General features: G+C 41.0%; 1 protein-coding gene across 1 annotated transcript in view; it reads left to right on the top strand.

Annotated features, from left to right (window-relative positions):
• IGLON5 (IgLON family member 5) overlaps window positions 1-16,340 on the top strand; it is a 496,038-nt gene extending 479,698 nt beyond the window's left edge. The window contains exon 8 of the mRNA XM_073655753.1: window positions 14,175-16,340. Within this exon, the coding sequence (XP_073511854.1) occupies window positions 14,175-14,275 (101 nt within the window). The 3' untranslated portion in view covers window positions 14,276-16,340. The remainder of the gene's footprint in view (window positions 1-14,174) is intronic.
• The last annotated feature ends 8,332 nt before the right edge of the window (window positions 16,341-24,672 follow it).

Genomic DNA, 24,672 nt, shown 5'->3' with positions numbered 1-24,672 from the left:
ACCTCCTGGAGGCTTTTTTCTGCTTGATCCATTTTTGGCCGACCATGTGAAAAAGTAGAAAAAGCCGAGGTGAGTCGACAGGAGACAAAGGAGCATATCGCGCCGCTTTGATATGGTCTCAGCCGTTTTTTTCTAATCGATACTCAATAGAAGATGTCACCTTAGTTTTTGTTGGGACATCCCCTTTAAGAGCACCAGAAGCATGATGGGGAATGGTTGGTTTTGGTTGATTTACAAGAAAGAGTTGACTGTATAATCTTCCTTTCTGTGCTGAAATATAAAAAAAAAAAAAAAAAGAAAAAAAAACAATCAAAAGTTAAAAAATAAAAAAAAAAGTTCCTAAAATACCTACAAAGTATGCAACCCACAGCATGGGGCCGAGGCGACACAAAGACTGGCATATAGATTGCTGCTGTAATGTGCCGCGGAGTCATTCATAATGCATTGCTATCATCTCTGAGGATTCCAGACTTTGTCACAAAGTTTCTGCCTTCTGAAGTGGAGCGAGGACCGTTTGTTTCTCGGCTCTCGCAGCTCGATGGACTCTCCGCGTATAGAACATGTGTTATAGGAGACGTCTGTATGTCGTCGTGACTAAAGGCAAGTTCGGAAAAAAAAATTGGACTAATCCATTTGAACTAATTGTTAGCGATTTCCTCATACTTCCCAATAGAAAACTTCATAGAGCAGCTACTCAATACCGCATATAGTGCACCAATGATGTTCAAGTGTCTATATAATGCTAAAAGAAGCATAAAGTGTATTGCCCAAATAATACCTCCATACAGTACCCAGATAAGTTTTCTTACAAAACAGGGTCCTAGTAATACTGCTATGCAGTGAATTTCCAAGGCTCTAATAATACTGTCATACAGTGGCCAAATAATCAGACTATATTGTCAATCACTAGTAGAAAAGAGGGCTCAAATATACCGCTATAGCGTGCCCAAATTATACAAAACTGCAGTATAAAACAATAAAAGAAACCCAATTATAACATCAAATGGACACCAAGTAATACCGCCATACAGTACCCAAATAAAGCACTATACTAGCAATAATCATTAATATAAAAGGGGGTTTAAGTAATACCGTCATACGGTACCCAAATAACAAAACACTATGCTACCAATAATCAAAATAATAAAAGGGATTTAAGTAATACCGCCATACAGTACCCAAAGATCAAAACATTATACTACCAATAATCAATATAATAAAAGGGGGTTTAAGTAATACCACCATACAGTACCCAAATATCAAAACATTATACTACCAATAATCATTATAATAAAAGGGGGTTTAAGTAATACCGCCATACAGTTCCCAAATAACAAAGTACTATACTACCAATAATCAATAATATAAAAGGGGGTTTAAGTAATACTGCCATACAGTACCCAAATACTAAAACACTATACTACCAATAATCAATAATATAAAAGGGGGTTTAAGTAATACTGCCATACCGTACCCAAATATCAAAACACTATACTATCAATAATCAATATAATAAAAGGGGGTTTAAGTAATACTGCCATACAGTTCCCAAATAACAAAGTACTATACTACCAATAATCAATAATATAAAGGAGGTTTAAGTAATACTGCCATACAGTACCCAAATACTAAAACACTATACTACCAATAATCATTACTATAAAAGGGGGTTTAAGCAATACCGCCATACAGTACCCAAATAACAAAGGATTATATTACCAAAAGAGGGTCAAACTAATACTGACGTACAGTGGAACCAGTAACAAAGGACCACATTTCCAATCAATTGTACAAAAGAAGGCTTAAATAATACTGCCATACAGTGCCCAAATAATAAGACTATATTGTCAGTAAATAATATTAAAGAGAGCTCAAAAATAATACAGTGCTCAACTAGGAATGAAGTGTAAACCAATAGCACAAAAGAAATAATACCCAATAATACCGCCAAATAGTGAGTAATTAAGAAAGGACTACATGGCTAAACAATGGTTTAAAAAAAGGACCAAGTGATACTGTCATAGTTCCCAAATAACAAGGTTCAAGTAAAACTGCCATACCGTGCAACCAATAACAAAGGACCACATTTCTAATAAATAGATAATACTGCCATACATTGCATTACATTGCAAATCATTAATAGTACAAAACGAGGTCCAAGTAATAGCGCCATACAATGTCGAAATTCCAAAAGTCTACACTTCAAATCAGTAGTACAAAATAAGGCTCAAATAATATCGCCATATAGTGCCCAAATAACCAAGGACTTTTTCATCAATGAATAATACAATAGAGAGCTCAAATAATACCACAATATAGTGCCCTAGTAACAAGAAGAGAACAAATGTGACCCCAAAGAATACCAACATAATGACAACAAGTAATACTGCCATACAGTGCCCACATAAATCCTATATAATGCTCATGTAATCCTTATCAGACTGCCGAATATCCAGACTCAAACTTACCCCTAAAAAGGGTTGTACAAGACTATAGAAATAATGCTTTTACTTTCCAGAAGCAGCGCCAACCTTGTCCTCAGACCCTTGGAAGTGACTAGGGCAGAGCTGCAATATCAGACATCGCCTGTACCAAAGTTTGGTGCTGTTTCAGCAATTTTCTAACTTCACACCACCCCTTTAAGAGGTCACAGCTCATTTCCAGAAGCGATCCCGATAATCCATCACCCTCCCAGCACAGCAGCATTACCACGTCCTGACCACGGACTAATGCAATGAGGGCCACTTGGTCAATTCTTTCCATTTTTGATTTTCATCAAACTTTCTGTTCTTCCGTCAGTGATCGAATAAGAGAAAGTAAGATGTCGTCCTAATCACCGAGGCAAGACGGAAATCTGCAGATACTGAGATCATCAGGAAGGTCTCCGGGCGCGGGGGGCGAAACTCCCAGAAAGGGCGATTCTATTAACTATCTATCATCTATTATCTATTATCTATCATCTATCTATTATCTATCTATTATTTATCTATTATCTATTATCTATCTATTATCTATTATCTATCATCTATATATTATCTATCTATTATCTATCTATTATCTATCTATCTATCTATTATTTATCTATTATCTATTATCTATCTATTATCTATTATCTATCTATTATCTATCTATTATCTATCTATTATCTATCATCTATTATCTATTATCTATCATCTATCTATCTATTATCTATCTATTATTTATCTATTATCTATCTATTATCTATTATCTATCTATCATCTATTATCTATCTATTATCTATCTATCATCTATCTATCTGTTATCTATCTATTATCTATCTATCTATTATCTCTCTATTATCTATTATCTATCTATTATATTATCTATCTATCTATTATCTATTATCTATCATCTATCTATTATCTATCTATTATCTATTATCTATCTATTATCTATATATTATCTATTATCTATCTGTTATCTATTATCTATCTATTATCTATTATCTATCATCTATTATCTATCTATTATCTATTATCTATCTATCTATCTATCATCTATTATCTATCATCTATTATCTATCTATCATCTATCTATCTGTTATCTATCTATTATCTATCTATCTATTATCTCTCTATTATCTATTATCTATCTATTATATTATCTATCTATCTATTATCTATTATCTATCATCTATCTATCTATTATCTATTATCTATCTATTATCTATTATTTATCTATTATCTATATATTATCTATTATCTATCTGTTATCTATTATCTATCTATTATCTATTATCTATCATCTATTATCTATCTATTATCTATTATCTATCTATCTATCTATCATCTATTATCTATCATCTATTATCTATCTATTATCTATCTATTATCTATCTATTATCTAGCATCTATCTATTATCTATCTATCATCTATCTATTATCTATCTATCTATTATCTATCTATTATCTATTATCTATCTATCTATCTGTTATCTATATATCATCTATCTATTATCTATCTATTATCTATCTATTATCTATTAACTATCTATCATCTATCTATCATCTATTATCTATCTATTATCTATTATCTATATATTATCTATCTATCTGTTATCTATCTATTATCTATCTATTATCTATCTATCTATTATCTCTCTATTATCTATTATCTATCTATTATATTATCTATCTATCTATTATCTATTATCTATCATCTATCTATCTATTATCTATTATCTATTATCTATCTATTATCTATATATTATCTATTATCTATCTGTTATCTATTATCTATCATCTATCTATTATCTATCTATTATCTATCATCTATTATCTATCTATCTATTATCTATCTATTATCTATCATCTATTATCTATCTATTATCTATATCTATCTATTATCTATATATTATCTATTATCTATCTGTTATCTATTATCTATCTATCTATTATCTATCTATCATCTATTATCTATCATCTATTATCTATCTATTATCTATTATCTATCTATTATCTATCTATTATCTAGCATCTATCTATTATCTATCTATCATCTATCTATTATCTATCTATCTATTATCTATCTATCTGTTATCTATATATCATCTATCTATTATCTATCTATCTATCTATTATCTATCTATTATCTATCTATTATCTATCTATCATCTATCTATTATCTAGCATCTATCTATTATCTATCTATCTATCTGTTATCTATATATCATCTATCTATTATCTATCTATCTATCTATTATCTATCTATTATCTATTATCTATCTATCATCTATTATCTATCTATTATCTATTATCTATCTATTCTCTATTATCTGTCTATTATCTATCTATTATCTATCTATTGTCTATCTATTATCTATTATCTATCTATTATCTATCTATTATCTATCTATTATCTATTATCTATCATCTATCTATTATCTAGCATCTATCTATTATCTACCTATCATCTATCTATTATCTATCTATCTATTAACTATCTATTATCTATTATCTATCTATCTATCTGTTATCTATATATCATCTATCTATTATCTATCTATCTATCTATTATCTATCTATTATCTATCTATTATCTATTAACTATCTATCATCTATCTATTATCTATCTATTATCTATCTATTATCTATTATCTATCTATTATCTATCTATTATCTATTATCTATTATCTATCTATTATCTATCTATTATCTATTATCTATCTATCTATTATCTATCTATTATCTATCTATTATCTATTAACTATCTATCATCTATCTATTATCTATCTGTTATCTATTATCTATCTATTATCTATCTATATATCTATTATCTATTATCTATCTATTATCTATTATCTATCTATTATCTATTATCTATCTATATATCTATTATCTATTATCTATCTATTATCTATCTATTATCTATCTATCATCTATCTATCATCTATTATCTATTATCTATCTATTATCTATCTATTATCTATTATCTATTACCTATCATCTATCTATTATCTATCTATTATCTATCATCTATCTATTATCTATTATCTATCTATTATCTATCATCTATCTATTATCTATCTATTATCTATCTATCATCTATCTATTATCTATCTATTATCTATCTATTATCTATCATCTATCTATCTGTTATCCATCTATCATCTATTATCCATCTATTATCTATCATCTATTATCTATCTATTATCTATCTATCTATTATCTATTATATATCTATTATCTATTATCTGTCTATTATCTATCATCTATTATCTATTATCTATCTATTATCTATCTATCATCTATTATCTATCTATTTATTATCTATCATCTATCGATTATCTATTTTACCTGCACTGCTCAAAAAAATAAAGGGAACACTGAAATACCCCATCCTAGATCTGAATGAATGAAATATTCTCATTGAATACTTTGTTCTGTATAAAGTTGAATGTGCTGACAACAAAATCACACAAAAATCATCAATGGAAATCACATTTATTACCCAATGGAGGCCTGGATTTGGAGTCACCCCAAAATTAAAGTGGAAAAACCCACTACAGGCTGATCCTACTTTGATGTAATGTCCTTAAAACAAGTCAAAATGAGGCTGAGTATTGTGTGTGGCCTCCACGTGCCTGTATGACCTCCCTACAACGCCTGGGCATGCTCCTGATGAGGCTCAGTATTGTGTGTGGCCTCCACGTGCCTGTATGACCTCCCTACAACGCCTGGGCATGTTCCTGATGAGGCTGAGTATTGTGTGTGGCCTCCACGTGCCTGTATGACCTCCCTACAACACCTGGGCATGCTCCTGATGAGGCTGAGTATTGTGTGTGGCCTCCACGTGCCTGTATGACCTCCCTACAACGCCTGGGCATGCTCCTGATGAGGCTGAGTATTGTGTGTGGCCTCCACCTGCCTGTATGACCTCCCTACAACGCCTGGGCATGCTCCTGATGAGTCTCAGTATTGTGTGTGGCCTCCACGTGCCTGTATGACCTCCCTACAACGCCTGGGCATGCTCCTGATGAGTCTCAGTATTGTATGTGGCCTCCACATGCCTGTATGACCTCCGTACAACGCCTATGCATGCTCCTGATGAGGCTCAGTATTGTGTGTGGCCTCCACGTGCCTGTATGACCTCCCTACAACGCCTGGGCATGCTCCTGATGAGGCTGAGTACTGTGTGTGGCCTCCACGTGCCTGTATGACCTCCCTACAACGCCTGGGCATGCTCCTGATGAGGCTCAGTATTGTGTGTGGCCTCCACGTGCCTGTATGACGTCCCTACAACGCCTGGGCATGCTCCTGATGAGGCTCAGTATTGTGTGTGGCCTCCACGTGCCTGTATGACCTCCCTACACGCCTGGGCATGCTACTGATGAGGCTGAGTATTGTGTGTGGCCTCCACGTGCCTGTATGACCTCCCTACAACGCCTGGGCATGCTACTGATGAGGTTCAGTATTGTGTGTGGCCTCCACGTGCCTGTATGACCTCCCTACAACACCTGGGCATGCTCCTGATGAGGCTCAGTATTGTGTGTGGCCTCCACGTGCCTGTATGACCTCCCTACAACACCTGGGCATGCTCCTGATGAGGCTGAGCATTGTGTGTGGCCTCCACGTGCCTTTATGACCTCCATACAACGCCTGGGCATGCTCCTGATGAGGCTGAGTATTGTGTGTGGCCTCCACGTGCCTGTATGACCTCCCTACAACGCCTGGGCATGCTCCTGATGAGGCTGTAGTATTGTGTGTGGCCTCCACGTGCCTGTATGACCTCCCTACAACGCCTGGGCATGCTCCTGATGAGGTTCAGTATTGTGTGTGGCCTCCACGTGCCTGTATGACCTCCCTACAACACCTGGGCATGCTCCTGATGAGGCTGAGCATTGTGTGTGGCCTCCACGTGCCTGTATGACCTCCCTACAACGCCTGGGCATGCTCCTGATGAGGTTCAGTATTGTGTGTGGCCTCCACGTGCCTGTATGACCTCCCTACAACGCCTGGGCATGCTCCTGATGAGGCTGAGCATTGTGTGTGGCCTCCACGTGCCTGTATGACCTCCCTACAACGCCTGGGCATGCTCCTGATGAGGTTCAGTATTGTGTGTGGCCTCCATGTGCCTGTATGACCTCCCTACAACGCCTGGGTATGCTCCTGATGAGGCTCAGTATTGTGTGTGGCCTCCACGTGCCTGTATGACCTCCCTACAACGCCTGGGCATGCTCCTGATGAGGCTCAGTATTGTGTGTGGCCTCCACGTGCCTGTATGACCTCCCTACAACACCTGGGCATGCTCCTGATGAGGCTGAGTATTGTGTGTGGCCTCCACGTGCCTGTATGACCTCCCTACAACGCCTGGGCATGCTCCTGATGAGTCTCAGTATTGTGCGTGGCCTCCACGTGCCTGTATGACCTCCCTACAACGCCTGGGCATGCTCCTGATGAGTCTCAGTATTGTGTGTGGCCTCCACGTGCCTGTATGACCTCCCTACAATGCCTGGGCATGCTCCTGATGAGGCTGAGTATTGTATGTGGCCTCCACGTGCCTGTATGACCTCCCTACAACGCCTGGGCATGCTCCTGATGAGGCCCAGTATTGTGTGTGGCCTCCATGTGCCTGTATGACCTCCCTACAACGCCTGGGCATGCTCCTGATGAGGTTCAGTATTGTGTGTGGCCTCCACGTGCCTGTATGACCTCCCTACAACGCCTGGGCATGCTCCTGATGAGGCTCAGTATTGTGTGTGGCCTCCACGTGCCTGTATGACCTCCCTACAATGCCTGGGCATGCTCCTGATGAGGCTCAGTATTGTGTGTGGCCTCCACCTGCCTGTATGACCTCCCTACAACGCCTGGGCATGCTCCTGATGAGGCTGAGTATTGTGTGTGGCCTCCACGTGCCTGTATGACCTCCCTACAACGCCTGGGCATGCTCCTGATGAGGTTCAGTATTGTGTGCGGCCTCCACGTGCCTGTATGACCTCCCTACAACGCCTGGGCATGCTCCTGATGAGGCTGAGTATTGTGTGTGGCCTCCACGTGCCTGTATGACCTCCCTACAACGCCTGGGCATGCTCCTGATGAGGCTGAGTATTGTGTGTGGCCTTCATATGCCTGTATGACCTCCCTACAACGCCTGGGCATGCTCCTGATAAGGCTCAGTATTGTGTGTGGCCTCCACGTGCCTGTATGACCTCCCTACAACGCCTGGGCATGCTCCTGATGAGGCTGAGCATTGTGTGTGGCCTCCACGTGCCTGTATGACCTCCCTACAACGCCTGGGCATGCTCCTGATGAGGCTGAGTATTGTGTGCGGCCTCCACGTGCCTGTATGACCTCCCTACAACGCCTGGGCATGCTCCTGATGAGGCTGAGTATTGTGTGTGGCCTCCACGTGCCTGTATGATCTCCCTACAATGCCTGGGCATGCTCCTGATGAGGCTCAGTATTGTGTGCGGCCTCCACGTGCCTGTATGACCTCCCTACAACGCCTGGGCATGCTCCTGATGAGGCTGAGTATTGTGTGTGGCCTCCACGTGCCTGTATGATCTCCCTACAATGCCTGGGCATGCTCCTGATGAGGCTCAGTATTGTGTGTGGCCTCCACGTGCCTGTATGACCTCCCTACAACGCCTGGGCATGCTCCTGATGAGGCTGAGTATTGTGTGTGTGGCCTCCACGTGCCTGTATGACCTCCCTACAACGCCTGGGCATGCTCCTGATGAGGCTCAGTATTGTGTGTGGCCTCCACGTGCCTGTATGACCTCCCTACAACGCCTGGGCATGCTCCTGATGAGGCTCAGTTTTGTGTGTGGCCTCCACGTGCCTGTATGACCTCCCTACAACGCCTGGGCATGCTCCTGATGAGGCTCAGTATTGTGTGTGGCCTCCACGTGCCTGTATGACCTCCCTACAACGCCTGGGCATGCTCCTGATGAGGCTGAGTATTGTGTGTGGCCTCCACGTGCCTGTATGACCTCCCTACAACGCCTGGGCATGCTCCTGATGAGGCTCAGTATTGTGTGTGGCCTCCACGTGCCTGTATGACCTCCCTACAACGCCTGGGCATGCTCCTGATGAGGCTCAGTATTGTGTGTGGCCTCCACGTGCCTGTATGACCTCCCTACAACGCCTGGGCATGCTCCTGATGAGGCTCAGTATTGTGTGTGGCCTCCACGTGCCTGTATGACCTCCCTACAACGCCTGAGCATGCTCCTGATGAGGTTGCGGATGGGCTCCTGTGGGATCTCCTCCCAGACCTGGACTAAAGCATCCGCCAACTCCTGGACAGTCTGTGGTGCAACGTGACGTTGGTGGATGGAGCGAGACATGATGTCCCAGATGTGCTCAATCGGATTCAGGTCTGGAGAACGGGCGGGCCAGTCCATAGCTACAATACCTTCATCTTGCAGGAACTGCTGACACACTCCAGCCACATGAGGTCTGGCATTGTCCTGCATTAGGAGGAACCCAGCGCCAACCGCACCAGCATATGGTCTCACAAGGGGTCTGAGGATCTCATCTCGGTACCTAATGGCAGTCAGGCTACCTCTGGAGAGCACATGGGGGGCTGTGCGGCCCTTCAAAGAAATGTCACCCCACACCATTACTGACCCACTGCCAAACCGGTCATGCTGAAGGATGTTGCAGGCAGCAGATCGCTCTCCACGGCGTCTCCAGACTCTGTCACGTCTGTCACATGTGCTCAGTGAGAACCTGCTTTCATCTGTGAAGAGCACAGGGCGCCAGTGGCGACTTTGCCAATCCTGGTGTTCTGTGGCAAATGCCAAGCGTCCTGCACGGTGTTGGGCTGTGAGCACAACCCCCATCTGTGGACGTCAGGCCCTCATACCACCCACATGGAGTCGGTTTCTAACCGTTTGTGCCGACACATGCACATTTGTGGCCTGTTGGAGGTCATTTTGCAGGGCTCTGGCAGTGCTCCTCCTGTCATTTTGCAGGGCTCTGGCAGTGCTCCTCCTGTTCCTCCTTTCACAAAGGCGGAGGTAGCGGTCCTGCTGTTGGGTTGTTGCCCTCCTACGGCCCCCTTCATATCTCCTGGTGTACTGGCCTGTCTCCTGATAGTGCCTCCAGCCTCTGGACACTACGCTGACAGACACAGCAAACCTTCTTGCCACAGCTCGCATTGATGTGCCATCCTGGATGAGCTGCACTACCTGAGCAACTTCTGTGGGTTGTAGAGTCCGTCTCATGCTACCACGAGTGTGAAAGCACAACCAACATTCAAAAGTGACCAAAACATCAGCCAGAAAGCATTGGTACTGAGATGTGGTCTGTGGTCCCCACCTGCAGAACCACTCCTTTATTGAGGGTGTCTTGATAATTGACAATCATTTTCATCTATTGTCTATTCCATTTGCACAACAGCATGTGAAATTGATTGTCAATCAGTGTTGTTTCCTAAGTGGACAGTTTGATTTCACAGAAGTTTGATTTACTTGGACTTATATTCTGTTGGTTAAGTGTTCCCTTTATGTTTTTGAGCGGTGTATGATCACTTTCAGTAAGACGTAAATTTCAGTCATTGGATTTTCATTCAAATGCACAAAATGTAGCAGGATGTTTAAGGATCATCTTAAGAAAACCCCTTTTCTCTAGATCTGTTACTTTAGTTCTTACGCTGCCCCTTACTGATTTTGTGACTTTTTTCACAAATAATAAAACTGTGTTAAAACATCAGTGTCACTATACCACCCTCACTTCATCTAAGAAAAAAAACTTTCTGAATGTTGCCCAAAAGAAGGGACACAAGACTGAGATCTGTGATGAAGCAATGTTTACTTAAAGGCAGTGTCAAATAGGTCAAATATTCTGTGGTCACTAAATGCCTAATGTTTAGGAATAAGGGTCAGAGCTGATTTTTCGCTGATACATTGCTCCAAGCCCCCTATAATGTCATGGAGCTACAAGATAACCTACTGACTTCCCATGCCCACCACTAGGGGGAGCATAGGTGCTTAGTGCATTTATACATTGACCTAAGTAATAAAACAGTATTCAATTATTTCTTAAGCTCCCCCTAGTGGTGACTGCTGTATTGGAAAGTTATTATATAGTGATGTATCTGTATTTCCTTAAAAGCAATGTCTAAATGAGTCAAATATTCGGTAGTTAGTAATTTCTTAATACATCTTTATAAGGGACAGAGCTCACCTATTGCTATTAGATAACCTCTGGCGACCTGTGACCACCACTAGGAGGAGCATAGGAGCTTGTATGCAATTATACATTCACCTCAATAATAAAACACTATGCAATTGGTTCCTGAGCTCCATCTAGCGGTGGCTGCAGGAATCCAAAATAACGTTGACCGTGGAGGAACATTTTGGAACTTTATATCAGGAAATCAAATCCCCAAACCTTGTGAAAATATTTTAAGAAATGACTTAGCAAAAGGTTCTTGATCTAAAAAAACATGGTGCTAAAAGGTGGACATTCTTCCAATACATTGGTTCCAAGACACAGAGCTATAAGATAATCTTCTGCCTTCCTGTGGTCACCACTAGGGGGAGCATAGGTACTTACTGTTTTCTTATTGTAGTTCATGTGTAAATGTAGTATGCAATTAGCTCTTAAGCTCCCCCTAGTGGTATCTTCAATATTAGAAAATGTTAGAAATGTATTATACTGTGATGTATCTTTTATTTCCTTAAAGGCAATGTCTAAATTAGTCAAATATTCTGTAGTTAGTAATGTCTTAATAATGGCCAGAGTTCACCTAGAGCTATAAGATAACCGTCTGACTTCCTGTGTCACCACTAGGGGGAGTATAGGAGCTTACAGCAGTTATACATTTGCCTAAAAAATAAAACAGTATGCAATTAGCTCTTTAGCTCCCCCTAGTGTTGTTGTCTGTAGTATTAGAAGTTTTAGAAAGTTAGTATAAAGTGATGTATCTTTAGTTACTTAAAGGTAATGTTAAATGAATTAAATATTCTGAGGTCATCGATTTCTTTATCTTTTATATGCAAATTGTCTCTTCAGAGAGGAATAGGACTAGAACTCTAACACCACCTATTGGAAGCAGCAAACCTATAAGCCAATGATGAGTCTTTAAGGAGTCTTGTAATATGTCTTAGGATAAAAGCAAAACCAGAATCTCAATTTCAGACATGGTGTTTCGGGCTGTTGCCCCTCATCAGTGCAAAGTATGAGATTTGATTTGGCTAGGTGAGAGTTAATTTCCCAGAGGAGCATGCATGGCTTATAAGTCTCCTCACTCTGACATGCCAGGCTTTTTTTGTCACTCTCCACAAGGAGAAACCTTATCACTTAGAGCACAGTCCAGAGCCTTTCACCTAGCCAAATCAAATCTCATACTTTGCACTGATGAAGGGCAACACCCCGAAACACTGTGTCTGCAATTGAGATTCTGGTTGGGCTTTTATCCGAAGTCATATTGCAAGGCTTGTTAAAGGGTCGATATTGACCTTTAGGATCGCTGCTTCCAATAGGTGGCGCTAGAGTTCTAGTCCTTTTCCTCTATGAAGAGACAATTTTCAGATTTAATTTCCCAGAGGAGCATGCATGACTTATAAGTCTCTTCACTCTGACATGCCAGGCTTGACTTGTCACTCTCCACAAGTAGAAACGTTACCCGTTAGACCTTAATATATCTATATAATGATCAGAGCTCTCCTAAAGGTATAAGATAACCCTCTGGCTTCCTGCGGTCACCACTAGGAGGAGCATAGGAGCTCTCATTGAGCTATAAGATAACCCTCTGGCTTCCTGCGGTCACCACTAGGAGGAGCATAGGAGCTCTCATTGAGCTATAAGATAACCCTTTAGTTTTCTGTGGTCACCACTAGGAGGAGCAGAGGAGCTCTCATAGAGCTAGAAGATAACCCTTTAGCTTCCTGCGGTCACTACTTGGAGGAGCATAAGAGCTCTTATTGAGCTATAAGATAACCCTCTGGCTTCCTGCGGTCACCACTAGGAGGAGCATGGGAGCACTCGTAGAGTTATAAGATAACCCTCTAGCTTCCTGTGGTCACCACTAGGAGGAGCATAGGAGCACTCGTAGAGTTATAAGATAACCTTCTAGTTTCCTGTGGTCACCACTAGGAGGAGCATAGGAGCGCTCCTAGAGCTATAAGATAACCCCCTGGCTTCCTGCTGTCACCACTAGGAGAAGCACAGGAGCTTGTATGCATTTAGCTCCCATGCTCCATCTAGTGGTGGCTGCAAGAATCCTAAATAACTTTATATCTATGCTGAAGTTTTTTAGAATTTTGTAGCAGGAAATCAATTCCCCCAACCCCTTATGGAAATATCTTAAGCAATTAATTTGCACAAAATTTTGGACCTGACGGAAGATATAGCCAAAAGGTGAACATTCCCTTTAAGAGTAGACAAACAAGTGGAGAGGAAAAAGTCTTGTTTTGCAGCCTGAACAACCTTTATCTGCCATAGAAGAAAATACCAAATCTAAACAGAAACATTTCAAGGCTGCAGCGACTCAGACTCCATTGTAAACATCATACAAATTGGACTCCTTTTGATTTCTCTAAGCTTTCAAGGCCATTCGAGCCTTCGGGCAAAATGACGTCTTCAGTGAACTAGGATTCAACTTCTTCCATTCTGTAATCTGGTGCAGCCTTATCTCCAATGTATTGAATGTGTATTTTTATGTTCCGCTACATCCTCATATGTTTCTTCTCTCCTTCTCTCTTCCAGAACCCGGTTCTGCCCCCAACCACAGCGTGACCTACACGGTATCGCCTCTTCTCCTCGCCGTCGTGTCTTTCACGTTAGTCTGCCTCTTACGTACAGTCTAAATTAGAAACAAAAAGAAAAGAATTTATGGAAATGATTCTCAAGACGGCCAGTGAAAGAATCTTAAAAAAAAAAATACAAAAAAAAACCAAGAAAAAAATTACATCACAACAAAATACAAACAGTAAAAAAAAAATAAAAAAAAAACACAAAAAATTTAATATTTTTTTTAGATGGAATCCAACACTGTGAGGGATCCAATTATGCATTTCTGGAAACAACGCATCATTGACTTTCAGCGAGAGGTGGATTTTACCAGTGACTTAAAACATTTAAAAATAAAAGATCTTGGAATGGCTCCCGATGTAGGAAACGTTGAGACTCTGGATAAAAATTAAGGAAAACAAAAATAATTAGAAGGATCATTTTTACGGGAGGCGAAGCGAGAAGACAGTGATTGCCGAGCAAGATGAACCTCATTAGTGTTTTAGAAGACGTTAATTTGCAAATTTTACCCCTTGCAGCACTGAAGAGACTGAAACCATCTTCAGCTCTGGGAGGGCAGAAGTCCTAAGTGTAGTTGCCCAATGTACCTCATTCCTCGTCATGAATGGATCTTCTCAAGCCACACTAAATGTTAGGAGTCAGCTCTCCTGCCTGACCTTGTGTTTCCATCACCGTTACTGTGCACAAGAACCCCCCCTCACCAAACCAACGCCAGTGGGGTATTATTTTGGCCACCAAGGTGGACATCTACCACGTCTAGAACATGAACAAGATAGATGTCCTACTACTAGATAACGTCTTCTCCATTGAAGACCCTCCTGAACCGTCATAAGACAACAAGCTGGACACAACCAAGATTTGGTGGATTGTGAGTTTTTTGGTCAAACCAATGCCAATAGTTTCAGTGGATTACTGTTTTGGCCACCAAGGTGGACATCAAACTTATCTAGAACATAAACAGCATAGATACCCTACTAAGTAAGGTCTTCTCCATTGAAGATCCTCCTGGGCCATCATAAAACAACAAGCTGGACACAACCAAGTCTTGGTGGATCATGAGGTTTTTTTTGTCAAACCAATGCCAATACTTCCAGTGGAGTATTATTTTGGCCACCAAGGTGGACATCGGACTCATTAGATGCCCTATTAAACAAGGTCTCTCTGTTGAAGACCCTACTGGACCATCATAAAACAATAAGGTGGACACAAACAACTCTTGGTGGATTGTGAGTTTTTTTGGTCAAACAAACGCAAATACTTACAGTACAGTATTATTTTAGCCACCAAGGTGGACATCGAACTCATCAAGAACATGAACAGAATAGATGTTTTACTACTAGGTAAGGTCTTCTCCATTGAAGACCCTCCTGGACTTTGTGGATCATTAATTTTTTTTTTTTCTCAAACCAACTCCAATACTTCCTCCGTGGTGAACATCTAACTCATCTACAACATGAATAGAGTACATGTCCTACTGGGTAATGGAGGGTCTTCTCCATTGAAGACCTTCATAAAACAATAAGCTTGACATATCTAAGACTTGGTGGATCGTGAGTTTTTGTACCTGCTTCACCTGTATCCCAAACGTGTGGACAAGTTGGGTTTTGATTCTTCAGGAGAACCACGTCCCTTCGACTGGATGTTGTACACACCATATCAGGGACAGCAGGGAGAGTATGCAACTAGAACCTAAAAATCTGAAAATCTACGATACATACGGGGGACAAGGCACAGTCCCTTCTAGTTTCATATGCCTGTCATTCATCACCAGTGTCTGTGACATTCTTGTGGGTATTATACAGACCCTACGCCCCTTTTGTAGACGAAAAAAAAAAGAAGGGGATCAAAGGGCCTTGAGTATTGTCTGACTGTTAGCTGTCTGTCTGCATGGTCCTATCACTGATTGCAAGCCCCCCGGGCCCGCCCGGACTCCCCATTGCGTTATGCTGACATTGGAATGGACTCAATCCTTGCGGCCTGTTAATGTTTGTAAGTTGCACTGTGTGGAGATTGAAGGGGCTTAGGTTAGCAAAATGATCAAGCTTCTGTTGTCCAATTTTTTTTTTTGTGATCCCTCCTCCAAAAAATGCCCCCTAGAAATAAGCATCAAATGCCCTCTCATCATACCCATCAACTTCTAAAAAAAAAAAAATGTGGGCCTGCCCCAAGTGTGTCTTTGTCCTGGCGTCAGTTTGTCCGTTCACCTATCCATAGCAGGAGGCCGACGAGCAAAAACAAAAAAACGGCCCCAACAAGAGCTTCCAAGATGTGCGTCCAAGCAATGCATTCTGGGATTTCATATTCTTTGTTCCTGCGTGCCAGGGGAGGGGTGTTTTTGGCATTTATGTTGGGGCGTCTAATGGCTCACCATCAGAAATTCTAGGCAGATTTTTTTTTTTTTTTTTCGTTTATCCGGGATGTTTTTGGTTTTCTTTTTTGCAAAATGATAAAAAAAAAAAAATACTTGTGTATATTGGCAACAAATGTATAAAGTGTTATAATATAACAGAGAGAAAACTCTAGATCTGGGTGGTATTTTCTTTGACGATTTGTCTTTATGTTATGTATATGGGAGATTTCTGTGGAGAACACTATGTCTAGTGTCAGGAGGTGGCTCAGATGGGCATCAGGCCTAAGAGACAATCATATGTGTCTTTCGAGGGAAAAAAAAGTGCCCTCTAGAGGTGACAGAAGAGCATTGTTCTAAAGACTCTAAAGAAGAATACCTTCTGAGATTTAATACGGGTCCTTATAGTACCCTCTAATACTACCCATGTTGCTAAGTAGTGCATGACCAGCCTGCAGAAGCCTATCCATTGACACTGAGAATCATTCTTCTTTCATATCCTTGCACAATATCACCAAAGGGCATTTGTCAGTAGAGTCATCTAATCATCAGAGGGCAGGGTCAGCAGAGTCATCTCATTATCAAAAGAGGACAGAGTTAGTAGAGTAATCTCATTATCAGTAGAATACAGGGTCAATAGAGTCATATAATCATCAGAGGGCAGGGTTAGCAGAGTCATCTCATTATCAATAGTGCACAGAGTCAGTAGAGTCATCTTATCAGTAGAAGAAAGGGTCAGTAGAGTCATCTAATCATCATGGGCAGGGTCAGCGAGACATCTCATTATCAATAGAGGGCAGGGTCAGCAGAGTCATCTTATTGTTAGATCATAGGGTCAGTAGAGTAATCTTGTTATCAATAGAAGACAGAGTCAGCAGTCATCTGATTATCAGAAGGCAGGGTAAGTAGAGTCATCTAATCAGAGGGCAAGGTCACCGGAGTCATCTCATTATTATTAGAGAAAAGGGTCAGTAGTGTCATCTTATCAGTAAAAGAAAGGGTCAATAGAGTAATCTAATCAGAGGGCAGGTTCAGCAGAGTCCTCTAGTTATCAATAGTGCACAGGGTCAGTAGAGTCATTTTATCAGTAGAAGGAAGGGTCAGTAGAGTCATCGAATCATCATGGGCAGGGTCAGCGAGACATCTCGTTATCAATAGAGGGCAAGGTCAGCAGAGTCATCTTATTGTTAGATCATAGGGTCAGGAGAGTAATCTTGTTATCAAGAGAAGACAGAGTCAGCAGTCATCTGATTATCAGAAGGCAGGGTAAGTGGAGTCATCTAATAATCAGAGGGCAAGGTCACCAGAGTCATCTCATTATTATTAGAGAACAGGGTCAGTAGTGTCATCTTATCAGTAAAAGGGTCAAAAGAGTAATCTAATCAGAGGGCAAGTTCAGCAGAGTCATCTAGTTATCAATAGAGGGAAGGGTCAGCACAGGTAGAGTCATTTTATTATTATTAGAAGAAAGGGTCAGCAAAGTCATCTGATTATCAGAAGGCAGGGTCAGTAGAGTTATCTAATCATCAGAGGGCATGGTCAGCAGAGTCATCTCATTATCATTAAAGGGTCAGTAGAGTCACCTCATCAGTAGAAGACAGTCAGTAGAGTCATATAATCATCAAAGGGTATCTGCAGAGTCATCTCATTATTATTAAAGGACAGGGTCAGCAGAGTCATCTAATCATCAGAGGACAGGGTCAGTAGAGTAATCTCGTTATCAACCGGATACAGGGTCACCAGAGTCATCTCATTATTATTAGTTTACGGGTTCAGCAGAGTCATCAAATCCTAAGAGGACAGGGTCAGCAGAGTCATCTTGTTATCAATAATGGGCAGGATCAGCTGAGTAATTTCATTATCCGTAGAGGGCAGGATGAAGAAAGATTTTTAATGATTATTAAAAGGTAACTGACAGATATCGGCTTTCGTTGACTGCTGCAGTTGTACATAAGGCAGGGTGCGTAATGGTAACCGGTAATCCTCTGATGATGCGAGAAGTGGATTCCAGACTGACTTCAAACTTTTCACTTCTCTCGAAAGGTTCCACGAAAAAAAGCTACATGAACCAAATGACAAACTCAGCCCTGCTACATTGCAGAAATTGTCACTGCAGATTTTGCTGACCTTATCATTGAAATTAGTTTCTGACTTTCTGCTAAATGTCTGCTTCAATACTGCAGCCAGTCAGAAAAAGCAAAACTGCAGTGTAAAGCATAGGGGATTGTCTTCTTAAAGGGGCCAATCACATTTTTGTTTGGCTTCAGGTTTCTCACTTCTGCTCTGGATGTTAAAGGCACAGTCCTGGTATAGTTTAACCTGGTATTTTGCTGGATACAATGTATCAGATTTCAGCTTAAAGTATCGATCATCACAACAAACCACAATCGTCAGTTGGGGAATTCAGATTAAAATTGAAGCGGCGCCAATTCCACACTCTTTATATGGTGGCGAACCTCAGAGGGGCACTTAATTCCTAAAAGAGGCGTTTGCTTGTTATTCAGACATGAGCAGGTTCTTGGGTTTTATGTGCTCAGAGTACAGGGCAATAGACTCTATGGACGATCACGGCATGGCCAAAGGGGGCCGTCAGCTCCATCAGTGTGCCGATACTATTCAGCTCCGTAGTTACAAACTTTTTCCTAAACTTTTTTCTTTCTTCCTAAAAAGTTTCAAACTTTTTTGCAGGCACAAAAAAATACCCTGGTTAATTGTGCAGCTCCTTTCTTTTGGGCAGAGACTTTTTAGGCTGCCAGGGATTATGCCCATCACTGCCCCCCAGACAAGGAGCCTCCAGTCTTGGGATGTCTGCACGGACCCCTTTTTTTTTTTTCATTTCTATTTTTCTATTATTCTTGCAAATGGTAAGAAATGGAAAAAAAAGAAAGATATAGAATTCTGGTTCTTCTGAATTTTTGGGTTATGGTCCTGGAGCATTGTCACCTCTTTTGGCATCATACTGCTCCATTTTCTTAAATTGTCCAAAATTGCTACAAATATGTATGAGAGGCAGTGATGTAGCAGAGCTGGGTTTGCGTGTTGCCCCAACTCATGGTGATGTCACTAATATGGTTTTACATACAAGACTGCAGATCTACCAGAAAAATAAAGATGTCAGATGTAGCAGAGCTAACTTGGTCATGTTGCTCAGTTCTTGTAATATCACAATGTGTTCTCTGTGGTTCTACATAGGACTTACATCTCGATTCAGAGACATTAATGTTTTCTATACAGACATAGCAGAGCCGAGTGCGTTTTATATACAGATCTAGCAGAGCTGAGTGCGCTTTACATACAGATGTCGCAGACCCTACTGTGCTTTATATACAGATGTCGCAGACCCTACTGTGCTTTCTATACAGATGTCGCAGACCCTACTGTGCTTTCTATACAGATGTCGCAGACCCTACTGTGCTTTATATACAGATGTCGCAGACCCTACTGTGCTTTATATACAGATGTAGTAGAGACGAGTGTGCTTTATATACAGATGTCGCAGACCCTACTGTGCTTTCTATACAGATGTCGCAGACCCTACTGTGCTTTCTATACAGATGTCGCAGACCCTACTGTGCTTTCTATACAGATGTCGCAGACCCTACTGTGCTTTCTATACAGATGTCGCAGACCCTACTGTGCTTTCTATACAGATCTAGCAGAGCCGAGTGTGCTTTATATACAGATGTCGCAGACCCTACTGTGCTTTATATACAGATGTCGCAGACCCTACTGTGCTTTATATACAGATGTCGCAGACCCTACTGTGCTTTCTATACAGATGTCGCAGACCCTACTGTGCTTTATATACAGATGTAGTAGAGACGAGTGTGCTTTCTGTATATATGTAGTAGAGGTGAGTGTGCTTTCTATACAGAGCTAGCAGAGCCGAGTGTGCTTTATATACAGATGTCGCAGACCCTACTGTGCTTCATACACAGATATATACAGACAGCACACTCGTTTCTCCTACATCCAGTATAGACAGCACACTCTGCTACGTCAGTATAGAAAGCACACTCAGCTCTGCTATATCCTGTATAGAAAGCAGACTCACCTCTACTACATATATACAGAAAGCACACTCGTCTCTGCTGCATGTAGTAGAGCTGAGTGTGCTTTCTATACAGACATAGCAGGGCCGAGTGTGCTTTCTATATTGATGAAGCAGAGCCGAGTGTGCTTTCTATATGGGATATAGGAGAGCCGACTGTGCTTTCTATATAGACATAGCAGAGCCGAGTGTACTTTCTATACAGACATAGCAGAGCCGAGTGTACTTTCTATACAGACATAGCAGAGCCGAGTGTGCTTTCTATATGGGATATAGGAGAGCCGACTGTGCTTTCTATACAGACATAGTAAAGTTGAGTGTGCTTTCTATACAGACATAGCAGAGCCGAGTGTGCTTTCTATATTGATGAAGCAGAGCCGAGTGTGCTTTCTATATGGGATGTAGGAGAGCCGACTGTGCTTTCTATACACACATAGCAGAGCCGAGTGTACTTTCTATACAGACATAGCAGAGCCGAGTGTGCTTTCTATATGGGATGTAGCAGAGCCGACTGTGCTTTCTATACAGACATAGCAGAGCCGAGTGTGCTTTCTATACTGGATGTAGTAGAGCCGACTGTGCTTTCTATACAGACATAGCAGAGCCGAGTGTTCTTTCTATACAGACATAGCAGAGCCGAGTGTGCTTTCTATACTGGATGTAGTAGAGCTGATTGTGTATTCTATACAGAATGTAGCAGAGAGCCAAGTGTGCTTTCTATACTGATCTAGCAGAGCTGAGTGTGTGCTTTCTATACAGAGCTGAGTTTGTCCTTTTGCGAAGCTTGTTCTATAATACATTATATCTGGTAACTAATGCTGCTAAATTAAAATAGAATACAATCCCGAAAGTGTTGAAAAAAAGACAAAAAAAAGCTGTCATTTCTGCGTGTTTTGCGTTGTGCACGCAGCGATCGCTGTGCTGGGGACTGGGGAATAGCGGGGCGTTCGTGTGGTTTATAGACTGCCTGCTGCGTCTTATTAAAGGGCGAGGAGATGGGGCTGATTTATCTCTCACATTCCCTATTAAACTGCCGCAGATCACACGTCGCCCCCTTCCCCCGTCGCCCGCCAGCGCTATTTATTACGAATTAACAGATTGCAGCCAAATGAACAGTTAACGTCCCCCCTCCATATTTACTGCCTGTCATCGCCGCTAATAAAGTAACAGGATCTGATATAAAACATCTCCAACCAGTCCTGTCCTCCCGGAGCGGAGAAGAGAATTCTGCTGTTCCTCTGTTATTCCTCCTGGAAATCAATGAATGCAAACGACAATGCCCTTGAGTGTCACAGTGCCCTGTCACATCGCATTATATCGTCTGCCAAAAGATGGCGCAATATTCAGAACAGGACGCCGGCATTTAATGCTGGTGCCAAAAAGAAAGTGACATTGAGCATCAAATCTATAAATTTGCCAAGAGATCACTTTTCTCTGTAAGAAATATAATGTATATTTGCAGGGCAGTACTGTCACATAGCCTCTAGGGGGAGCCAAACACTTCACTTTTTTATGAATTGGGTTTAGTAAGTGCAGAAAATAAACCAAATGTTAACAGATCGGACTAAGGCAATAACGGGAGACTGGACGGCGATGGTATAAAAGTCCCAATTTGAGAATTTCAGGGGTAAGAAGCTCAGAAAATGTGTCATCAAAGTTAAAACATTAACTGGACACTTTACTGTGTATTTAAAATCCCACCCAAAGGACTGAAAGGGTCTTCAAGCTACCCATAGTGTAGCTTCTGGGTATGACACCGCTCCCCAAATGCAAGGAACTATTTTATTTCTAAACCTCCAGTTCCTCCAAAGTCTGAACTGGAACATATACCCTCTGTGTGCGCCACCTTGTGGCCAGAAATTATTGTTTCAAAGATGTAAAACTTCTGACCTCCAGGTATGACAGCACCACCTAGTGGCCAGAAATGTTTCTAGGGTGCAAAACTTCTGATTTCTGTGCAAGATATCGCCACCTAGAGGCCAGAAATCATTGTTTCAATGATGTAGAAGTTCTGATCTCCAGCTATGACATCGCCACCTAGTGGCCAGAAATGTTTCAAGTGTGCAAAACTTCTGACCTGTGTGCAAGATATCGCCACCTAGTGGCCAGAAATCATTGTTTTAAAGGTGTAAAACTTCTGATCTCCAGGTATGACATCGCCACCTAATGTCCAGAAATGTTTCCTGGGTGCAAAAGGTCTCACCTCTGTGTAAGATATCGCCACCTAGTGGCTAGAAATCATTGTTTTAAAGGTGTAAAACTTCTGATCTCCAGGTATGACATCGCCACTTAATGGCCAGAAATGTTTCCTGGGTGCAAAACTTCTGACCTCTGTGTTAGATAGCGGCCACCTAGTGGCCAGAAATCATTGTTTTAAAGGTGTAAAACTTCTGATCTCCAGGTATGACATCGCCACCTAATGGCCAGAAATGTTTCCTGGGTGCAAAACTTCTGACCTCTGTGTAAGATATCGCCACCTAGTGGCTAGAACTCATTATGTTTCAAAAATGCAAAACTTCTGATCTCCAGGTATGACATCGCCACCTAATGGCCATACATGTTTCAAGGATGCAAAACTTCTGACCTGTGTGTAAGATATCGCCACCTAGAGGTGAAAAATCATTGGGATAATTTATCAAATCTAGTGTAAAGAAAAAGTGAAGTGTCAAACAAAAAAGTGGAATATTTTTATTTATTTTTTTTTTTTTAAGGGTCTTTAAAAAATTAGGATTTGCAATTTGATAGTCATGAAAAAATATTTCTGTTGTGGTTCTGAAAAGGAGACTGTATAGAGATCGTTACCATCCTGCATGCAGCACTTGTAGTCTTTCAGTATAACACTGCCACCTAGAGGGCAAAATTCATTTTTGAACACAATGAACTACCCATTGCCTTCATGTATGACACCGCCACCTAGAGGCCCCAAAAAGATTTTTTTTCTAAACTATAGTCTTCATATCCACTAGATGTAACACTGCCACCTAGCTACAATATAGGTGTATTGCATGTTTTTATTCTAGTGCAGGACAGCTGCAGTGTGTGTGTCTTGTATATCTGTATATGTGTATGTACAGTTGAAACCAGAAGTTTCCATTCACTATATAAAAAGACACATCTGCATGTTTTTCTCAATATCTGACATGAAATCAGAATAAACCTTTCCCGTTTTAGGTCAATTAGGGTTACCATATATTTTTAATATTTGCCAAATAGAATAATGAGAGAGAGAGAATGATTTAAGGCATTTTTATTACTTACTGCAAAGTCAAAAGTTTCCATACATTTCATTAGTATTTGGTCCCATTGCCCTTAAACTGAATGACTTGGGTGAAACGTTTGGGATATCCTTCCACAAGCTTCTCACAATAGTTGGTGGAACTTGGGCCCATTCCTCCTGACAAAACTGGTGTAACTAGTCCAGGTTTGTAGGTCGCCTTGCTTTCAGCCTTTTCAGCTTGCCCATGAATTTTCAATAGGATTGAGGTCAGGGCTCTGTGATGGCCACTCCAAAAGATGGACTTTGTTATCCTTAAGCCACTTTGTTACCTTTTTTTCAGTATGCTTCAGGTCATTGTCCATTTGGAAGACCCATTTCCACCCAAGCTTTAACCTCCTGGCTGATGTCTTCAGATGTTGCTTCAGTATTGCCACGTAATATTCTTTTCTCAAGATGCCATATATTCTGTGAAGTGCACCAGTCCCTCCTGCAGCAAAATAGCCCCACAACATGATGGTACCACCCCGTGTTTCACAGTTGGGATGGTGTTCTTAGGCTTCCAAGCTTCTTCCTCTTTCCTCCAAACATAATGATCATCATTATGCCCAAAAAGTTCAATTTTAATTTCATCAGACCACAAGACAGGTCTCCAAAATTAAGGTCTTTGTTCCTGTGTGCATTTGCAAACATTATTCTGGCTGTTTTATGTTTATTTTGGAGTAATGGCTTCTTCCTGGCAGAGTGGCCTTTCAGCCCATGTTGATACAGTACTCGTTTCACTATGGATATTGACACAATCTTACCAGCTTCCGCCATCATCTTCACAAGGTCTTTTGCT

This window comes from Phyllobates terribilis, unplaced genomic scaffold (genome assembly GCF_046119375.1).
Source record: "Phyllobates terribilis strain yellow unplaced genomic scaffold, ASM4611937v1 Scaffold_12__6_contigs__length_324123572, whole genome shotgun sequence".
Taxonomy (NCBI): Eukaryota; Metazoa; Chordata; class Amphibia; order Anura; family Dendrobatidae; genus Phyllobates; species Phyllobates terribilis.
Note: the sequence above shows the minus strand (reverse complement) of the source record. Positions and strands in the feature narration are given on the sequence as shown.